The following is a 20,683-nucleotide window of genomic DNA, read 5'->3' as shown; positions in this document are numbered from 1 at the left end:
CCGTTACGATTCAAAAAATATATCAGTTTTTGTGTATTTTTACAAATTGATGTGTCTTTCGATATTATTTGCTGTAAGTATGTAAAAAAAATAGATTACTTTTTGTACAACCATCACAGGAAAGGAGAAGCAAACAGTTAAAAAAATTAATTCCTATTAACTGTCATTACGATTACCGTGTAGCCCTCCCACTGTTACACCTTTGGCAGCAAAATAAAGCAGTGCAGTGCAGGGCGCCGCGGATGTGTTTCGCACCCGATCAATAGCAAAAATGAACCGAAACCATCAGCCCAACTTCCCGGTCATTTACGAACTGCTGAAACAGCTCTGCCAGAATCTCGCCGGAGACCGGTCAAGTAAGTTATTTCCATCGTTTCCCAGCTAGCTGTCGAGGTTGTTTGCTTCCAAGCACGATCCAAACACTCCCCGGGGAGCGTCATGTTGGCAGCTGGTTTGTTTGGTGACGCTTGCCAAGCGGGAGAAAGCTAACGATTCCGCTCTTTCTGTTGTTGCTTTCTTGCAGACGATGTGTTGAAAGAAGTTACTCGGCTGATTGCCAACAAACCAAACTCAATTACGCACCATGGCGGTACTTCAGCGGCGGCGAACGAATCGACGATAGTGGCGCGCATTAACCGTCTGCTGGCGTCCAGGAGTCAAGCAAGCGTAAATGTGTTTAATGGCTTCTACGAGGAGCTAATATCGATGGTAACTTTCTAGGCGCCCATGAGGATGTGGAGAATATGATAGTGAAACGCTTTACACTCTTTATCGTTTTCAGACCGAGAGCAAACAGCGCACCCCGATATTGGAATTCCTGTTTCATCTGGCCGATTCGGACAAAAGTGCAAGTGGCAGCGGGCTGCAGGTAGATTTGCGCAACGATGCCGGCTTCGCGTCCGGAACGCTGGACAGCGTGTTTTCGAAGCTAAGCGTGGACTCGGGCATTGGCGGAAGTCAGCGGCTGATGAAATCACGGTCCGGCGGTACGGTAACCGGATCCACCGGCAGTCTCTGTGACGCCAAAGCGCTGGTAGCGGACGATGCGCAGCTGCAGATTGCAGACCGCAACGAGCTGGAGGATCTGCTAATACAGGACGTCATTTACGCCTGCACCGGCATCGAGGGAAAGTATCTGCGCAAGAACGTGGTGTCGGGGGAGTTTAAGCTCGACCACATACACGGCCGGAATCTGAACGCTTGCGATGCCGGTATGCTGCTGCGGCTGGCCGAGGTTGGCTTCTTCTACAACAAAGTGTCCCGCTTCATTAACCCCAAAAGCGATTCGTACCTGATGGGAAACTTTGGCCAGGGCTACATTACCGCACTGCAGCAGGAGCTGACCAACTATTACGGGCTGATCGCTAACCTGCAGGAGAATCTCGACCGCCAGCGGCAGGCGGGCGATGGTGCCGAGCGGATGACGCTGATGCGCACGATGGTGTGGCTCGTAGAGCCGATGGAACGGCTACAGTGGCTGGCGCTGATCTCGGACGCTTGCCGCGAGGTCAAGGGGGGCGCTCTCGCTTCCGCCATTCACAAGTTTATCTGGCACGGCGACCCGATGGTGCGCACCATCTCCCGGGAGCTGCTGCAGTCGGCCTGCATACCGCTGCAGCAGATGCTTTCGCAGTGGCTAACGGACGGTAAGATCGTCGATCCGCACTGTGAGTTCTTCATCGAGGAGCTGACCGATGTCGGGTACAACCGGCTCTGGCACGATGAGTTCCGGCTGCGCAGCTCAATGGTGCCGTCCTTCATCTCGGACACGCTGGCAAAGCAGATACTGGTGATCGGGAAGAGCATCAACTTTCTGCGCGAAGTGTGCAAAGACCGAGAGCCCGTCCCGGAGCGGACGGATTTGAAGAAGTGTCTCAACGAGCATCTCGACTACCTGTACAGTCCGCACAGCAATACCGAGCTGCACGTGCTGATCGACGGCGTGTACCTGAAGACCTCGAAACGCGTGCTGGACATCGTGCTCGGTCCCCATCAGCTTTACGATCACCTAAAGGCAATGCGCGACTATCTGCTGCTCGGGCTGGGCCACTTTGCGGATGTGCTGATGGAAAATTTGAAGGAGGAACTGGACCGTCCGGCAAAAGACATCTACCAGCAGGAGCTGTTCTCTATTGTGGCCGCTGCGGTGCGAAAATCGGCCGACGAGCAGGAGGAGCCGGCCGTGCTGAGCTATCTCGACGTGCACTTCCTCAGCCCTTGCGAGGGCGACACTGGGTGGGATGTGTTCTGCCTGACGTACAAAGTGCAGGGTCCGCTGGGGACGATCTTCCAGCCCGTCCAGTGCACCTACCGAGCCCTGTTCAAGCAGCTGTGGAACATGAAGCGGTTCCAGTTCATCCTGTACGGCATCTGGCGCAACCACATGCTCAGCACGCGCTGCTTCAAGCCCATCGCTAGCGACATTGGCCTGATAAAGCAGCACCTGCAGAGCTACTGCTCGAAAATGATCAACATCATCACGCAAATGCAGTACTACATACTGTACGAGGTGATCGAGTGCTCGTGGGTGCAGTTCAGCGCACGGGTCAAGCAGGCGAAAGCGTTGGACGACGTGCTGGAGGCGCACGATAAATTTCTCGATCGCATTCGCACCGGCATATTCTTGGACCAGTCGACGCATCTGTTCAGCAGCTGCCTGGAGCAGATATTTAGCTCGGTGCGCAAGCTGGACGAATGGCAGATGAACTTTTACAAGCTGTGCAATCGGGAACTGGACGCGCGCAAAGAGTTCGACGAGTACATCCAATCGAGCGAAGCGAAGGGAACGTACGGCGTGAACGCGGAGCGTGCGCTGGAGCGGGACGAAGCGCAGCAGGAGTTTGAGGCGAAGCTGGTGCATTGCCAGAAAGCGCTCATTGCGATCGGGGTGGAGTACGAAAATTCGGTCGGCCACTTCCTGTACCAGCTGGCGGTGTCGCCCATCGAATCTTTACCGCAGCTGTGCATGCGGTTGGACTATAACGAGTATTACAAGCATCGGGATGAGCGATTGAGCGTGCCGCTCACGTTTCAGCATATGCGCAAAAGTATGGCGAACAATTTTGCACGCAAATGATCTAGCGAGGCATGGCAGGAATGGTCAGCGAGCGAAACAACATCAGCGGAGCTGCTGGTCCGGCCGGAACTGCCCGATTCCGACCTGCGGGTTGCAGAACCACCTCGAAAGCAAGCGTTCGCTATGCTTATCCATAAACACTCTTCCTGGCTAGCGACGTATAATTGCTGCGATATTATGTAGGGGTCGTGTTGGCTGGCATAGATGGCCTGGACTCGGCCGTTGTACTATATATCTCTCTTCCTCTCGCTACAGTTCCATTCAGTTGTGCCAATTTGTGTTTAACTCAGTTTTTCGTTGATCAGTTTAAATAAATGGATTAGAATTTCCCATATTTATACAAATTCATTGTACATGTCCGTTAAAATTCGAAATGGGCGAGTTTGAACACCAGCTGTCTATGCACCTTGGTACAAGGCGACCTGCTGTCACGCTGACAGCACATCAGAAGGTGTGAAATATCGAGCAAAGAAAAACACGATTACGTGAATAGAGTGAGTGGCGAATGTTTTTAGCTGAAAATTGGGTGCAAAAATAGGCATTTCTGAATTCAACATCCTTCCAATTCCCCCCAGAACGGCTCGTTTTCCACCGGAACGCAACAATGGCAGCGTCTTCTCAGGCTAGCCGCGGCCTGACGGCACTCTTCAAGCGCGGGTGGAACGAAATTCCCGAGGTGGTCGGCTCGTCAGTGATCGCTCTAATCGGAATCGGGCTCAGCGTGGTGGGACTGACCAACTACTACCGCAAGGACGCTGATAACCGCCGGTACAAGCTGACGTACGTTGTGATGCGTCCGGATGATCCCCGAGCGGCGCGCATCCGCCAGGATTAGAACCGCAAACCAACCCAACCAACCAACACACACACACATGCCATCCATCGGCTCGGTTAGATCTAAATAAATGTGTTTACTGATGTAAAAATCTGTACATAGCGTTTATTGTGTGAAGCGATGGGAAATGACTAGCTCGAAGTAACACCTATTGCATGCGCGCCTTTCGGACCGCGTCGATCTTGTCCAGCAGCACTTGCTTCGCTTCCAAATCCTCCTTGTTCAGCCGATCACGCTCCTCTTCCAGCCCGGTCATGAACTTATCGCTGATGAGAAAACAAAAACGTAACAAACAGCGTTTCATAATGTGTCGCAAACGTGGGTGCGCGGGTACGATACGAGACGGTCTTTCTTACCGGTTGTAGAACGCCATTCCAAACCCGACCAATATACTCCCGAACAGGATGGGAAAGCGCAGAGCGGTTCCAGCCGGATAGGACATTTTTATTTATGTTAAATGCAAGGAAAAACAGTGCCCCAAAACAATCTCGCACTGTTGACAGCCGCCGAAGCAAACACGATGCACTCTGGGGAAGTGATGAACCAAATTTACTGACAATTTATCTAATAATAAATTGTACAATTGTGCAGAAATGTTGAAGAGAATTAAACGCATATTAAAAAAATATCAAAATAATTGTTTTACCAAGCTACCAACAATGCCAAGATAAATATATAAATGCATTGGGTTGTGGGAAAATGTTCAAAAATCACAGCAAGAAATTTTAAAACATTTGCACGACACTCTTAATTTTATGAAACATTGAAAAAGTTTTGAGAGAGCTGCTAGGATACCATTTTCACTGCAACAGAGTGCACAGCCACAAGGGTTAGTAAAACCGTGGGTGATGTTTTGTAACAAACCGTCAACCAGAACGGTCCAGACAGGCGTCCCGCTGTGCGGTGTAGCCACGGGCTTAGAAAAAAAAAGTTTACAACATCACGGGAATAGACAGAATAATAAAAAATCTACATCGAATTAAAATTTCTATCACGAGTTCAATGCATGCAGTGTTGTGGCGCGGTGGTGTCGTTTAGCTAAAGTGGGCGAACACATGTCTACTGGCCGCAAGTGCGTGCAGTCGGTTGGTTGGTGTGAAAATTGAAGTGCTTCTCGCAGCGAAAGCGAAAGAATCTAGCCGCTTCGCAGCACCAGTACCAGCAGAGCATATTCTTGTAACTCGTTTGCCACCCGATGCTGCACCGCCTATCGTAGTGGTTTGCCGTATCATCGCCGTCATCGTCAATACGCACTATCGCGCTGTGTCGGGGGGGGAGGCCCGGAAGAATGCTCTTGTGCGTACGACGATGGCCATCGGGCGGAGCTTGTTTTTGTGAGCCACACCACCTTCCCCGCTGCCGCTGCTGCTGCAGTTGAGTGAAAAGAGTGAGCAATCTGTTACGACTAGTGTGCACCACCCACCCGACTCGGTGCTCTCTTTCCTCGTGTTGCCCACATTCCCGCCCATGTCCAGGTGCCCCAGAGCAGGCAGCGTGCGGGTTGGGGCGTGAAGTGAAGCGAAGGGGGCTGAGATCATCCGCACGGAGCCTACTGGGAAAGAAGGCCCAGAATCCTGGCTGGCTGGCTGGCTGGCTAGCTAGGTGTGTGTTGCCAAAGGGTGGCGCCGTGCATGTTGTTGGTGAAAAGTGTGAAAGCTAGTGCGTGTGTGTGTGTGTGCGTGCCTGTATCCCCCGGGGGTGGTGCAGCAGCACCCCAGCAGAGGAGAGCGTGCGGCGTGTAGGTGCGTGCGTGTGTGAGCTTGTGGTTGGCGCAGCGGAGAAGCGTGGGAGAAAAATAAACAAAAATGATGGCCAATCTGACAGATGGTGAGCAAAGTTTTTGCAGCTCAGTGACAGTTCAGCAGCAGCAGCAACAGCATCAAATATCAAGTGGCGTGGGTGGAGGAGGAGGAGGAGGAGGAGGGGGTGTTGGGAATGTGTCGCATGCCGGCAACGCCTCGCACGTAGGCGTCACCGGCGCGGAGGATGGCGAGAGCGGACTGGGCAGCACGGTTACCGTCGGGACGGCATCGTCGTCGGCGATGATGGGATCGATGACGCCGACGCCGACCGCATCGACGACGACGCTGACGGCGGCGCCGACCGCCGGTACGTGGTCGGAATTTTGCGAGCGTCACGCACGGGCGGCCTCGGCGGACTTTGCCCGGGCGTGCGTAAATTACGTCACCAACAATCTGCCGGAAGTGGCCCGCCACACGATCTCCCATCGGGATTTTATGCGGCGCTTCGTGCAGTGCTTCGAGTCTCGCTTCGAGGACGAGTTTCAGCGCCGCCGAGCGCAACCTAAGGTGAGTGGGGGAGGGGATGGGCGGGGATCGGAGGGTTTCTTTTTCGGGAGGGACGAACGTCTTCCAGACTTCTCTGCGCTAGCCCCAGCAGTGTTACGTGACGTCCAATTAGCGAAAGATGGTACAAAAATCGTAACATGTCGCGAACCATCGTAGCTAACAAGGCTCACAGCCTCCCAAGCCGAAAGGATGTCTGTGACACATACGAAAAAGACACACACACGCATACAACAACCGTAACCAGGATACTGTCACAGCGTGACGTGTGCTCACTGGCCCAACAACTAATCTCCCCTTACCCTTAGGCGAAGACATTCAGGCAAAAAACAATTAGCAAAGCTTCACGTTCAGCACGTTATCGGAATGCGTCATTGTAGATAGGGGAAGGGGATAAAGTGGAGACCATCGCCAAATCGAACTTTCCATCGAATGGGGCTTATTTTTCTTTGCGAACCCATTTGTTAGTCCCCCAAATTGTGAAACTTTTTAAACGATTGTTCGCTTTACTTGTTATTTCCATCTTGCGAATTGCTTTAAGACTGTGTTGCAGTTCGTTTATCAAGCATTTAAATGGTCTGTGTGTGTGTGCTTTTTCATTCGAATTGGCAAAACAAATACCCCCCACATTGCGCCAACTTCCACCGAAACGGTGCCGCGCTACGTCATTGATCACACGAGCGGAGCTGGCTGTAATCAATGCGCACCCACACACTGACGCTATACGCCTGCCCATCCTGACCTGGGGCGATGTCCGGGAGCCATTAACCCCGGCCGACAGCACCCAGGCTCGAATGTTTTACATAGTACCCGGGGTTCATTCATAACATTTTCGTAGCTAATCTCCTACGCCGCTTTTGAGAACAAAGCAACCCGGTCCACAACCGCCTGCCCGGCGGTATCTCCGCTCCCTGGAAACGGTTTGGTTTGGAGTAGTGATGTGCTCTTTGGAGAGCACCCACGAATTCGATTTCGACTCGGGCTGTAGTTAGTCCGATTCCGACTCCGGCAAAATCCGAACCACTAGTTCTGTCAGGAGTCTGAGTCGTGTGGAGTTGTCCGCAGTCGTCCGGAGTTGTCCGGAGTCGTTCGGAATCGTCCGGAGTTGTTCGGAGTCGTCCGGAGTCGTCCAGAGTTGTTCGGAGTCGCCCGGAGTCGTTTCGAATCGTCCGGAGTCGTTTGGAATCGTCCGGAGTCGTTCGGTGTCGGTCTGAGTCGCCCGGAGTCGTCCGGAGTCGACAGGAGTCTGAGTCATTCAGAGTAGTCCAGAGTCGATCGGAGTCGGCCGGAGTCGATCGTAGAAGGAGTCATTCGGAGTCGTCTAATGTCCAATGTATTGTGCTTGTGATCAGGCATTTCATTTCGTTGTGTTTTTTGTCTTTCACTTCTCGCATGCACTTCGTATACAGACCTTTGTTTCGAAGGCTAACTCTGGTCGACTCTGAACGACGTCGACTCCAACCGATTCCGGACGACACCGACGACTCCGAACGACTCCGGAAGATTCCGACTCCCAGTGACTACGGCCGAGTTCGGACGACTCCGAGCAATTCCGAAAGATTCCAAACGACTACGAACAACTCTGGATAATGCTGGGCGGACCTACCTTCCGGAGTCGATTCCGAAATTATCTGAGTCGGATCGGAGTCGACTCCGGATTTTTACCAACTTTACCCATCACTAGTTTGGAGCTTTCCTGCTCGTTGCCTACTGGGGGGGGGGAATGTTATACTTTTTTTCCTTTGTATTAATGTTCCTTGAAGTATGGAATTTGTTCACTCCGTGTCCGCCTGCCACCTTCTCATCAGGGTGTGTCCGCTAACGTCATCGGGGTGGCTGTGGTTGCATTTGCAGAACCTACTAATAGCCCATCCTCAACCCAGTCTCATCGCGGGTCCCATCTTTCTAGGAAAGCCCACGCAACCTCTGTGTGCGAAGAAAGCTCTCTCTCCTTCTCTCTCTTTATCGCTCACTCTTCGTTTGAGCAAACTGTTGCTGCACACGTCGACTGGGGCCGAAGGTGGGCCGTGTAAATAGATTACACATCTTCTCTTATCGACCGAAACAGGATCGGCATAGAAGTGTATGTCCGGGCCCTTTGTTTGTATACGGATACGGGACTGAGAAATATGTCAAGTGGAGTGGAGCTTTTTTTAATACCGAAAATGGGTGTCCTTACGCCCAACCCGACCATATACATACACAGAGCATCGTCGTCTCGAGTGGGCGGTTGTCTGGAATGTGGCGGATGGATTCCTACGAATGAGCTGACGCCCTCGCACGAGAAGAATGGGCAAACAGTTTGTTCGTTTTTGTTTTCTTTTTTTGTTTTGCCAATTACAATAATAATCTAAATTCAAATTCCGTCCTTTAGTCAACTGACGCTTTTCGAATGGTACAAGTTTCTTCAAATCAATTACGTTTGAATTGATGAATGCAAACAGTCAGTCACTTTCGTAATCGTAGAGCAGCTTAATCATTGACAGTTTATGGCGGTTCTTCTTCTTTGGCACAACAACCGCTGTCGGTCAAGGCCTGCCTGTGCCTGTAACCACTAGTGAAGTATGCTTGGTTTTCAGTGACTTATTGTTACCATAGCAGGATAGTCAAGTCCTACGTATGGGGGCATGGTCTATTCGGGACTTGAACCCATGACGGGGGCATGTTGTTACATCGTACGAGTTGACGACTGAACCACCAGACTGGCCCAAGGCATTATGGCGGTTAGTTAATGTTATTCTAATTATCAAATTGAGGCATTCTTTCATCAAACTTGCCTAAAACAAATCCAACTTTATATGCCTTCTCTACCTGATGCTCGTGGTTGTAATATTTACAATTCAAATAATTGTTCCATTAATCCTCTCCAAAATACACACACACACACGGAGAGAAAACATGTCCTCAAAGCACCAGCGACGAGTAGTAGTAGGCACGTGTTATTTGGCGTGCGACGATAACGGCAAAGCGATACAGTTTCCGAGAACTATCTCTAATTATTTGCCTATCTACATCTACCAGCTGGAGCTAACGCTAACCTGACGGTGCTTTTGAACACACAAAGCGTTTTGTTGTAACGCTAATTACATAGAAAAGAAAGAAAAAACAGAACAATTTGCAGCATTCTTGGGATGCTGCGACGAAATCATCCGCGGCAAAAACACTCGAAAAAAAAAAAACAATAAAAAAAAGTTTTGCCACACTTTGCCCGCATGTGCCTGCGCGCGGTCGGGGGACCAGTTATCAAATCAACGCCCCAGCCAATCCACCACCAATCACGCCAAAGCACGGGGGAAGAGCACAGGGAAGGAAAAGCAACAAACACGGATGCGATATGACGACGGGTATAGCAAAGTGTCTATTTTTGTCTTCTTATCATTGTTGCATTTATTTCGGAGAATGCACTCCACGTCACTCCCGGCGTGTGTGTGTGCTGTTGCTAACACGGGTTTGAATGAAATGTAATTGGATATTTCACCGGTGGAGTAATTTTCCAGGCGGGCGTACAAATAGGAAAACCGTAAATAGTATGCCGGAACAACATTGACACAACGATTGTAACACGCTGGGGAAAAGAAAACAGCTCATGACAAATGTAAGGGAAAGCGGGGCAAACTGGTTAGGTGGAGCGAAATGGTAACCTGCATTATTGGCAAATTAACACTTTGAAAATGTCTTCTGATGGCAGAAAAACATCAAATGCAATGTTAGATGCACACTATGAACCTAAGACTTATAAATAAATATATAAATTAAGAAACAAAATAATTGGTCAAAACGATATTAATTTGACCGTCTCGAAAAAAAGCTTTCGTAAGAATTTACCAAATACAGTGAAATCTCTCTAAGGTGAATTTTCAAGGGACCGTCAGCTTAGGCCTGGGTCTATGAACATGTTGCGGCAACATTTGTTTAATGGCAACATTTCTGGATTTTCCTATTTATTTCGAAAACAGTGCACATTCACTTACAAACACATTTTAAAATTAAGTTGCAATTATTTTTTATCCGTTTTGGTATGCAAACATGTTTAGAAATGTTCATGCAACAAATAAACATGAAACAAATCGATTTGTTTCTTCTGCAACAAAAATGTTCCAGCAACATGAGCAACATGACGAACTGTCAATCGTCCATACGATTTGGCAACAAATGTTCCCGCAACATTTTCATAGACCCGGGCCATAGAGAGATATTCACGTTGAGGAAAACTGTTGAAGCTGTGGCTATGAAGTATCCAAAAAACTACGGGAATAAACATGGCCTCCTTAGACCAATATTTTTATGAACCATCGTCCAAAAATTCATCTAAGAGAATTTTGGCTGCCAAATCGTTGTTTGTACCGTTTATAGAGGCTTTGGCTCTAACGGAGTTCTTTCGCCTCTTCAACCAAATCACATATGCAGCTTGAAGGATAGTCGCATTAGAGAGACATTCATTTTGAAGAGACATAAAATGTATGGAATATGACGGGACCGTTAAAATGTTCATCTTAAAGAAACAATTTATCTTGAAGAGACTACATCTTAGAGAGCTTTCACTGTAATTGAAGAAGAAAAAGGATGTGTATGCTGCACATGATGTCTATCTATGATTTACGTGAAAAAAGTAATCATTTTAATTTAATGTTATGCAAAATGGTCGTTCCAGCTTGGGGCCAAATGGTCGGTATGTATTGATAGGCTGATGTGGCTAAGGTGTGTAAGCAAAGTTCGCTACAATATATTTGTTTTACATAAATAAAACTGTGCTATATGTATAATCTATGGAGAAGCAAAAATACTGACAACACGTGAATTATGAATTATTCCGGCAGTTTACTAAACTATTCAACAAAACACTTTCATGCAAAACTTAAATCTCTCTTCCCTTGAAATTTTACCTAGATGCAAGAGCTTAAACCAAAGCCTAACGTTCAATGTTGTGGTCCATTTTGCCCCATAGCAAGATCATTCTACCCAGCACTAAACATTTTCACGACTTTTTAAGTTGATTTTTAACTTCGTTTTATATATTTATATTTTTTGTTAATACGTCTACTCCTATTTTTGTTTCATGAACAAGCCATTGAAGCATCGATTGTCGTCAAAATATCTGAGCAAAGTGGTTGTGTACCCAGTGAGGCACAGAGCAAAATCCTTAACAGTGCCATTTGGCCCCGCTTTCCCCTAATTGTTCGCTGCAAATGTTGTGTTGTTTTGGAGATTGTTGATGCAAAGCTATGCGAATTTTTGATTTCTACCGTTATTTCATTTCTTACTCATCCTGGACATGTTTACAGCAGAAGTCTTATTGATATAGCTAAGAAACAACATTCAGTTATAATTTGTTGTTAACAAATCGTAGCGCAAATATTTGCCTTTTGGTAAGCACTTCCACTTCCAAGCCGATTAGTCAACAACACTACAACGTTGTTGTATGATTCAACACAAATATATTTTAAATCTAAATGCATTTAAAAAAAGTACACTTTATTTTTTCTTTAATTTCTATCATCCTCTGTCGAGTCAATTTGTATAAAAGCTAGAATTGAAGATCGTTTTGTGTTTCAACAGTAATTTCAGTAATTTAGTCTCTCGCCACCACCTACCAATAATGTGCCTTTCCAGGGGGTATAGACTCATCAACACAGCCCGAACTTCGTGCTGGTATGTACATGTGTGACCGTTGACGGGCGCCTCTCCCATTCCTGTCCGCGATTTTTTTTTGGTCAGCACATTAGTAACCCCTATGGGATGATTTCCCCTCGTGTGCCCCACATTGCCGGCCTTGGCGCTTTACCGTGTATTGCATGTTTACCTCGCGCGCGCACGCTCGCTGAGCAGCGGGTACTGTACTACGCGCCAAATCCCAAACATGGCCACCTGGCGCGACTAAAACGGACAGGTTGGAGCGTTCCCAGCCGTCCCTCCCTCCTCAAACGGCTCGCTGGAACTTCATTCATAAATTTCAAAACGCCAATGAACACACCCAACCCCCGTGCCCGCCGCCTGTTCGTTTCGCGCTATTCCACGGTGGGCCCATTCTAGTCCGTTACCCACCTTTGCCCAATGAATGAATTAATGGAGGGAGGGGGGAAGACGCGGGTGTTGTGGCTGTGTTGATTTGGTGTGGTTTTCACGTCGCTACACTTGCTGCCGCATTCGTTCGGGTGTGTCTGTGTGTGTGTGTGTGTGTGTGTAGAGGAATGCTGGTGAAGTGGGCCTACCAACACTCAGATTAGTAGCCGCCTCTGGGCTCGACCCACTCCAAACACACCGAACCCCAATGGGAATGAACTTCGAGTGGGGTGTTGTTTACGCTTTATGCATCCTCTCCACCACACACACACACATGTAAAGATTCGTGGCCATCGTACCGGGTTCGGGGCCTTTGGTGGTCGTTCGAGGGCGTGCAGGAATGTTATCATCCAGCGCAGCGTTTTTCTGTGTTGGGACACAATCGAAATCCGATCTCGTGGTCATCACCTGCTGAATGGTGTGCTGATCGCGCGCCACCATCATGACGGATATTTATTTCGCATTTTTAAATATGATAACAAGGTCAGTGGAGAGTAGAGAGTTTGGGGTTTTTCCAACCGTTATGTGGAAGAACTTATTTTGGAATTCCGTTTCACTACGGGAAATTTCATCTTTCGCATTTAATTTGCATATTGAAAAGAATAAAGTATTTGGTCGGAATCGGAAAGGACTCGTGCGCCGTCTGTCCCGTAACGGTTGATTGCTCTTTTTTCTAAAGTGAATCTAAAAGCTTATCTTTAATCTTTGCAAAGTTATTTACTCGACAGTACATTTGTGATGGGAACACACAACTAAGCAAAACGTTAAAATGATCTCATGTTTAGCGCGACGATGATGCTGATGCACAAGCTACGAGGGAGCGAGACCTTAGAATAGCTAACTAAAAGCGTTTTGGTCCCCAAAAAAATACAAATCTCGTACCAGTGTTGTTGGACCGCCGTCCCGGGTCACCGCCGCTAAACAACCTTAATCATCGCATCTGCAGCTCAATCAAAAATCAACCCATACACGTCCTTCAACAAATGATTTATACGAATGGAGTGCAAATGTTAAAGCGTCTTATTTGCCGCTGTTTGTTTTGTTGTTGTTGTTGTTTTGTCTGATTTAATTTGCTCCCTGGGGCGATGGACAGTATAGTGGCCGCCGGGGCTGGGCAAATGGACGCAGCTGGCGGGTGGGACACAGCTAGGAGCTTGAAATAAATTGAAGCTGATGATTTTATTGGTTTGCCTGTTTGTTGGTTGCCTCTCTGACTCTGGCTCTATCGAGAGACTCACGTTTCTATGCATTATCAGCAGCTCCACCCCGTCCACCTTTGTGCGGGGTGGTGGGGTATCTATGCAACCGGCTGGCTGCCACTGTGGCCTACCAGTACAAACAAAAGAAGGTGACGGTTCCAATTGGGTCAAGAACCAAGAGACCACAGGGGCTCTAATGACTAGTGATGGGAGAAATTAAGTTTTCGTCGGAATCGATCCAAGTTTTCTCCGAAGTTTTCTGGAAACGATTCCGGATAGTAGGCCCGGAATCCGTTTCCGGTACGGTCCGTAATCGGTTCCAGAATCGAAATCGACTCCAGAATCAGAATTGGCTCCGAAATCAGAATTGGCTTCGAAATCGAAATCGGTTTTGGCATCACCATAAGAATTGGCGTTTGGGTCCAATGATGTTACGTATTGCTAGCTGCAAAGAATTAAAATTTACTTATAAACGATCCATTCTCATGGAGATTCCTGGACTGAATTCGCTTCTGAAACTTCGTATATCAATTCAAGAATTAATTCTCATTCCGAAGTAAATTCCATTTCTGGAGTCAATCCTGATTTCGTCACCGGAGCAAATTGCGCAAACAGCTCGATTCCGATTCCGAAGCCGACTCCGGAATTAGCTCCGGTATCGGCTCCAAAATCGGCTCCGAAGTCAACTCCGGAATTTGAATTCAGGATCGGAATCGCCTCCAGAATTGATTCCGAAGACAGAATCGAAATCGCGTAGGTCCGATTTCGAGCTCCCACCATTACTAATGACCTGGGGAGGGAATTGTACGAAAATGCACAGTAACAAATAACAAACTTTCTACGTATGTTTAAACACCTCATGGATTGTTCTCTCTTATCACCGCACAACCAGACTGGAAACGGGTCCGCAACGGTACCGGAGGAAAGCGACTACTCCGAGGATACAGATTCGCCAAAAACCAACCACAAACCGTTCTTCCGCCGACTATCGTTCAAAGGGCTCCGCAAGGGCAAGGTGATTCATGTGAGTATTCCCGTCGATCGAGGTCCTTCGACCGTCGTTCTTAAATAATAATTTTCCTCTTTTCCGTGTATTCCCCCGTGCTTCATCCGCGTAGGCATTTTTCCACAAGCAACACTCCGACGAGGTGGAACTGTCGGAACGGCGGGCGAGCAAAACCAAGCTCGCCAAGATCGTGGTCGAATGCCGGAAGGAGGGCACCGTCAACTACCTGTCACCGGAAAACCTCGACCAGCCCGGTTCGCAGAAGTGGGAAAAGTGTAAGCTGGTGCTGGTGAAAACGGTTTCGGGATACATGCTGGAATTTTACTCACCACCAAAGTCACAAAAGGTACTAACTAGCAAGGGGGAAGGGAAGTTTTGGTTTGAGTGTGGAGATTTTAACACCATCCCGTACACCCGTTCGGTCCTACTTTTCAGCCCCGGAGCGGTGTGTTTTGCTTTCTTATAACGGAGGCCCGCGAAACGACGGCGCTCGAGATGCCGGATCACGAGAACACGTTCGTGCTGAAGGCCGGCAACAACCTGGAGTACGTCATAGAGGCCCGCGACACGGACGACATGCGCAGCTGGCTGGCCACGATACGCTACTGCATGCGTAGCACGCAACCAAACTCGGAACCGTCGGATGCGGCGGCTGGCTCGGATTTGATCGCCACACTCAGTACCTCAATGTCGCACGGCGGCGGCGGCGGTGGTGGTGGTGGAACCGGACTGACATCGAACCTGGCCGCGGACGTCAACAACCTCAGCCTGAATCAATCGCTCACGGCCCAGAGCGGGAACGTCGGTACGGCGGCAGGTGGCGGAACGGTACCCGGTACCACCGCCACCACCACCACCACCGGCCAGACAGCGAACGCGAACAACTCCTCCCTAACGGCTGCCAGCGCACCGGAGCTGCCTCCCCGCCGGCCGGACGACCGGATATCGTCGTCGAGCAACTTCGAGCTGACCGAGAACGATCTGGACGTGTCGCACGAGCACGACACCGACCTGACCGCGATGATGCACGAGTACCCGTGGTTCCACGGCACGTTGCCCCGGTTCGATGCCGCCCAGCTGGTGCTGCGCGAGGGCACCTCTAGTCACGGCGTGTTCCTAGTGCGGCAGAGCGAAACGCGCAAGGGCGAGTTTGTGCTCACGTTCAACTTCCAGGGCAAGGCGAAGCATCTGCGCATGACGCTGAACGATCTGGGCCAGTGCCGGGTGCAGCACCTCTGGTTTCCCTCGATCACCGAGATGCTCGAGCACTTCCGGCAGCACCCGATACCGCTGGAATCGGGCGGCACTGCCGATGTGACGCTCACCGGGTACGTGCTGACCCCGCTGCACCAGGAAATGCTCACGCAACAGGCCGCGCAGCAGCAGCAACAGCAGCAGCAACAGCAACAGCAGCAATCGGTAATTGGCCTGCAGGGCGGTCCGCAGACGGCAGCCAGCAACAACTACTCGACCACGCTGATCGGCAGTAGTAACAGTAGCAGTAATAATAACGCCACCGGCGGTGCTGCTTCCTCCAACGTTTCCTCCTCCAATGCGTCCAGCGGGATGGCCGGGGCGACAGGGGCCACCGGCGGCGGTAGCACGGCGGCCAGCAATCCTCAAACCAGCCCAAGACATGTGAGATATTAACTACCCAGCAAAAGCGGCAACATTCTCACACTCACACACACACAATTACACATACATACACAGCAGCCAAACCTGCCCTACCTTTAAAGTTGACGGAGAAAGCCAGCCAATCGATCCTTCGGAAAGCGAATAAATCATGAAAACAAAAACAAAACATAAATGCGAAAACATACACACTCGGTTACACACATACAAACGGTTCACACACAAACAAACACACACACACACACATCCCAGAACAAAGTTACAGTTTCATTGCTAGGAACAGTGAAAAGCGCAAACTGAAGCGAATTGAAGCCAAAATCCACAACCATAAACAAAAACGTTCTAAACAAAAATGTTGTGCTTTGAAAATGTGTGTCCATTTGCTGATCCGGCTTCTGATCTCGAGCTGTTCTCGTTTCTTTTTCTCTCTCGTTAGCTCGTACTGCTGTTGCTCGTATTGTTTGTCTTTTTTTGTTTGTTGGAATGTGCAATTTTTCTCGAAGGTATTTCTGTTTGTTGCGCTCTACTGTTGTATTTTACTTCTACGGTCCAATACTACGATGACATGTGCGTGGGCCAACACACTCGTTTCTTTGGTGTCTCTATCTTCTAAGTTGCAATGCTCCACTATGTTGTATGTGGTTTCTTTCGTTGTAGAAGTTCTTTTTTGTGTTTTTATTTTTGTCTCTTTTAGGTCTTCTCTCGCCGTAAATGTTCTTGTTCTACTGTTTGTACATATTTTAACAATCCGTTCACAGTATCGTTCGTACGCCGTTTTTATCTCTGTCGTTCCATCTTTATGGACGTTGCTATTATTCTTGCATTTCGTCTTTATTGCTTTTGTTTCATGCAACCTTTTCTAAAGTCGAATTAGATTGGAAACGATGTATAAAATTAAATATACGAAAAACAGAGGAATTTAGCAACTTTTTGTTCCCAACGTTAGCTCATCATTAAACTCTGAACTTGGTTTTGTTTCGTTCTGCATTGGGTTGATTAAATTAATTAGCCCAATGTTTTGTAGAGTTAGAGTTAACGCATTCGGTTTCTACTAAAATGTTGCCAACTTAGTTCAATTATTGTAAGTGTTTTCCATTTCGCTGTCTTCATCACAATACTCTGTCACCTGTGTTTTACATTCATGCGTGTGTAGTTAGAGCATATATCATTCCTTACCATGTCCGTAGCTTGTGAATGTGAATGTGCATACATGGTTTTGTATTTGCGCTTTTTTTCTCTCTCTGCAAAGAAGCATGCTTTCTGTGCGGGTTGTGCTTTAGCATAAGCATGATTGGAAGATTTCCTTAAACGTTTAACCGTTTCCGATGTAAAACTCTTTTACAATACACACACACGAACGTTAAATTTATATGGAGAGAGAGTGTGATATGTTCCCAGTTTCCGGTTTGCCGGCACCAAGCGGAGAACTACAGAGATCATACTGCTGATCATATTTTCTCTTTCTTTCTCTCTCTCTCTCTCTCTCTCTCTCTCTCTTTCCTTCTCTTTTGTCTGGTGGTTTGCTTTGGGTTGTTTCCTTCTTAATTTAATTTCAAACGACGCCCCACTACTCTTACGCAGCTGCCAACGCAAGCGATCACGCTGAACGGAAGCGTGCGGATCAAGACGTGCGATCTGGAGCTGTCGCTGCAAACGGTTCCGGTCGAGCAGATGAGCTCACATCTGCACCATTCCCATCAGCAGATGCAACATCAACAACAGCAGCAGCAGCAGCAGCAACAGCATATTCACGTTCATGCGCCACAGCAGCAGCAGCTACAGCAACAGCCAGGAACGAGCGGATTGAACCAAGGGTTGGCCGCCGGTTCGCAGCCAGCAGGCGGCGGCACTAACGAGGACGGTCAACGGGCCGTCGATAATCAGTACAGCTACGTTTGAACGTGAATTTGTCCACGTTTGTTTTTAGGCTGCAGTCGAAACTCTACCAGATGATGTATGGTTTTATGATTTCTTAGCTCTTTTGTTTCATGTTTTGTTTTTGTTTTCGCCACAATTATAAAGCACCTTGCGTAGTTGCAGTGGTTTTTGTTGGTTTTATTATTTGCCAAATTTACACTAACAGCCAACAACAATTTCCTCTTACTGTAGTGTTTCTACTCATTTGGTTTAGCTTAACTGCAGCCTAAAAACGCTCGTGGCACAAGAGCGGGATCGATCAAACCGAGCAAACTGGCGATCGCCATCGTTGGGAAATGAATAAAGCGCAAAGACATTGACGCTACATCATTGGTTCATTGACAAATTGGTAGCCGTGGTTACCGTTTAGATAATCGTACATTCGTTACCAAACCATAAACCATGCTAACCATAAGCACAAACCTCTAACCCTTCCCCCTCAACCTCTGGGGCTTAATTCATGTTGCTTTGTTGTGTGCGCCAACAGTTCACTCGTTTCATACGTTAGTGCAATAACCATAATAAACAGCTAACCGGTGTGCGTGTGTGTGTGTTTTTAAGGAAGGCATACACACACACAAACTGAACACATGCTTAACAAGTGGCCGATTTATTTGCTGGCAAACGATAGCTGAATGCGCCCACTCTTAGCATTGACCGCTTGCCAGCAGGTGCAGGTTAGGCTTTTCCGATTCATAATGTCCGTGTACACGATCCCATTCAGATGGTCCATCTCGTGCTGGGCAATGCGGGCATTCCAGCCGCTCAGTCGCAGCTCTTGCCGGTTGCCGGTGGCATCGAAGCCCTGCAGCAGTATCTCCCGGTACCGGGGCACGTCCGCCCGATAGCCGCGCACACTTTCGCACGCCTCCGTGTGTATCACCTTTTCGTAGTTGAGCACTTTCAGTTCGGGGTTGAGAAGAATCTAAAAAATAAAAAGAATTGTACGATTAACTAGGAAAGGTTAGCTCGAAAGCAGCACAGCACAGTGTACCGTCAATGGCAATGGTTCCATCTCGCGCAGCTTGTAGTCCGCCTTGGTGTACTGGTCCCGCAGCTCGTCCTTAAATTCCATCACGAAGGCGCGCAACGATAGGCCCAGCTGTGGGGCGGCCAATCCGACGCACCGGTACGCTCGCATCACTTTCGTAAGATGCCGGGCCAGATACTGCACTTCGGCGGACTGGAGCTCCTTCTCGGGGATCGCATTGGCCGGCACGCGTAGTACGGGATCGCCTAGCTGCACGATGTGATCGTACGGTGGTTCGTCGTTGGCTTTCGGTTGCCACAAACTTCGATACCACTTGGCAAACGATTTGTCCATCCGGCTGGTGGTGCTGAGTGTTCGGATGCATGTTTTAATCGGGACCGTTACCATTTTGCGTGCAATTTCTGGTGCGACCGGTGCGCGAATGCGGCACAAAACTGTTTACATAATGTTTACAGCGAGACAACACGGGTTGACAAGCCGTTCGAGGGGCTAGCTGTCAAAATCATCTGTTCCGTGGGTGCCGGGCCGTTTGTTGACAAACGGATATTTACACCCTGTGGGGATTGTTCTATGGATTCGCAATGGAGAGGCGCAATTTCTGTGTATTATAGCTATGGTTGCTGTGATGGCTTCGGCAAAATTTGGCGAAGGTCGATGAGCTGGCCAGGTGTCGTTATTTTTTACTTACACTCCTTGTGCATGCAATAAACAGATTCCATGGTCGTAATCGAAGCGCATTAGGACCTTTATTCGGGACCAGGGCATCTGATCATAAACCACCTGGAGGAAATAGAACACAATTATGCATTAGTTGGCGATTCAATACGAGTGCGCTCAATCACTTGAATATAATAATTTATATAATAGTAATGAATATAAAATGAGTAATAATAACACAAAAATGCATTTGTTGACGATACAATAAGAGTGCGCTGAATTACGAGAAACTAATAAATTTACCAATTGATACTGCAACGGTTCCTTTGGCAAGATACAGAATCAAATTGATTAAAGATTATTACAGATTAAAAAAATTCGATTTAATTATATTCGTTGTTAATTATATTTCCTAGGATCTTTCAACGGAAGTAATGTTATAAAATTGTGTTATTACATTATAAAGGTTTAAAAAGAAAGCCATCAGATCTTCGAATCCTCCTTTTTCCTTTGGCGAGGTAAAGGCGGACGAGCAAGTTATAATCAGAGAGAGGGCACAGGGCTCTCACTAATAACCTACAGCTCATCACTTGGCTTTTATAAGTAGAACCGTCAGCTTACGGCCTACTGATGTTGTGCAACTTTCCGACACCGCTTCGACCCTCTTTTGTCTGCCCAGCGTGCATGCTGCTCTAGCGATGTTCAAACACCGATCTCCCTTCGTTAGAACACACACACGCACACACACACACACTTCAACAATACACAGCCCTACACGTGGTTTCGCAGAACGGCATGGCTAAACGTCATTCGAAGAATACCGCATTGCTTTGTTTTGTAAACAAACGTTGCTCAACCATGCGTCGAGGGCTGATTGCCGGTGTGTGAGAACAATTGCTGGAATTGGGTTTTAAAGCTTTTGCTGTTCTTTGGAAAATATTCCGCTACGATGGAGTGGCAAATTTTCATTCATGAACTCCAATTGGAGCATAGATATCGAA

General features: G+C 48.2%; 4 protein-coding genes across 4 annotated transcripts; 3 read left to right on the top strand and 1 right to left on the bottom strand.

Annotated features, from left to right (window-relative positions):
* The first annotated feature begins 124 nt into the window (after positions 1-124).
* LOC1271600 (gamma-tubulin complex component 3) lies at positions 125-3,420 on the top strand. The gene is made up of 3 exons (XM_310424.5): positions 125-356; positions 524-708; positions 782-3,420. The coding sequence occupies exons 1-3, from the start codon at positions 272-274 to the stop codon at positions 3,074-3,076; spliced, it is 2,565 nt and encodes an 854-aa protein (XP_310424.5). The 5' UTR covers positions 125-271; the 3' UTR covers positions 3,077-3,420.
* Positions 3,421-3,477: 57 nt separating this feature from the next.
* LOC1271599 (uncharacterized) lies at positions 3,478-4,002 on the top strand. Its single transcript, XM_310423.5, has 2 exons — positions 3,478-3,570; positions 3,652-4,002. Exon 2 carries the CDS (start codon positions 3,681-3,683, stop codon positions 3,909-3,911), a length of 231 nt encoding a protein of 76 aa, XP_310423.3. The 5' UTR covers positions 3,478-3,570; positions 3,652-3,680; the 3' UTR covers positions 3,912-4,002.
* Positions 4,003-4,788: 786 nt separating this feature from the next.
* LOC1271598 (SH2B adapter protein 2) lies at positions 4,789-18,359 on the top strand. The gene is made up of 5 exons (XM_061647787.1): positions 4,789-6,220; positions 14,369-14,500; positions 14,595-14,828; positions 14,918-16,120; positions 17,699-18,359. The coding sequence occupies exons 1-5, from the start codon at positions 5,717-5,719 to the stop codon at positions 18,014-18,016; spliced, it is 2,391 nt and encodes a 796-aa protein (XP_061503771.1). The 5' UTR covers positions 4,789-5,716; the 3' UTR covers positions 18,017-18,359.
* Positions 18,149-20,316, bottom strand: LOC1271597 (peptide deformylase, mitochondrial). The gene is made up of 4 exons (XM_310421.5): positions 19,986-20,316; positions 19,714-19,805; positions 19,029-19,593; positions 18,149-18,959 (listed from the first exon to the last, which is right to left on the bottom strand). Exons 3-4 carry the CDS (start codon positions 19,410-19,412, stop codon positions 18,645-18,647), a joined length of 699 nt encoding a protein of 232 aa, XP_310421.5. The 5' UTR covers positions 19,413-19,593; positions 19,714-19,805; positions 19,986-20,316; the 3' UTR covers positions 18,149-18,644.
* Between the last annotated feature and the right edge of the window lie 367 nt (positions 20,317-20,683).

The sequence above is a fragment of the Anopheles gambiae genome, chromosome 2 (genome assembly GCF_943734735.2).
Source record: "Anopheles gambiae chromosome 2, idAnoGambNW_F1_1, whole genome shotgun sequence".
NCBI lineage: Eukaryota > Metazoa > Arthropoda > Insecta > Diptera > Culicidae > Anopheles > Anopheles gambiae.
The sequence above is the reverse complement of the archived record's forward strand: the minus strand, read 5'-3'. Positions and strand labels throughout refer to the sequence as shown.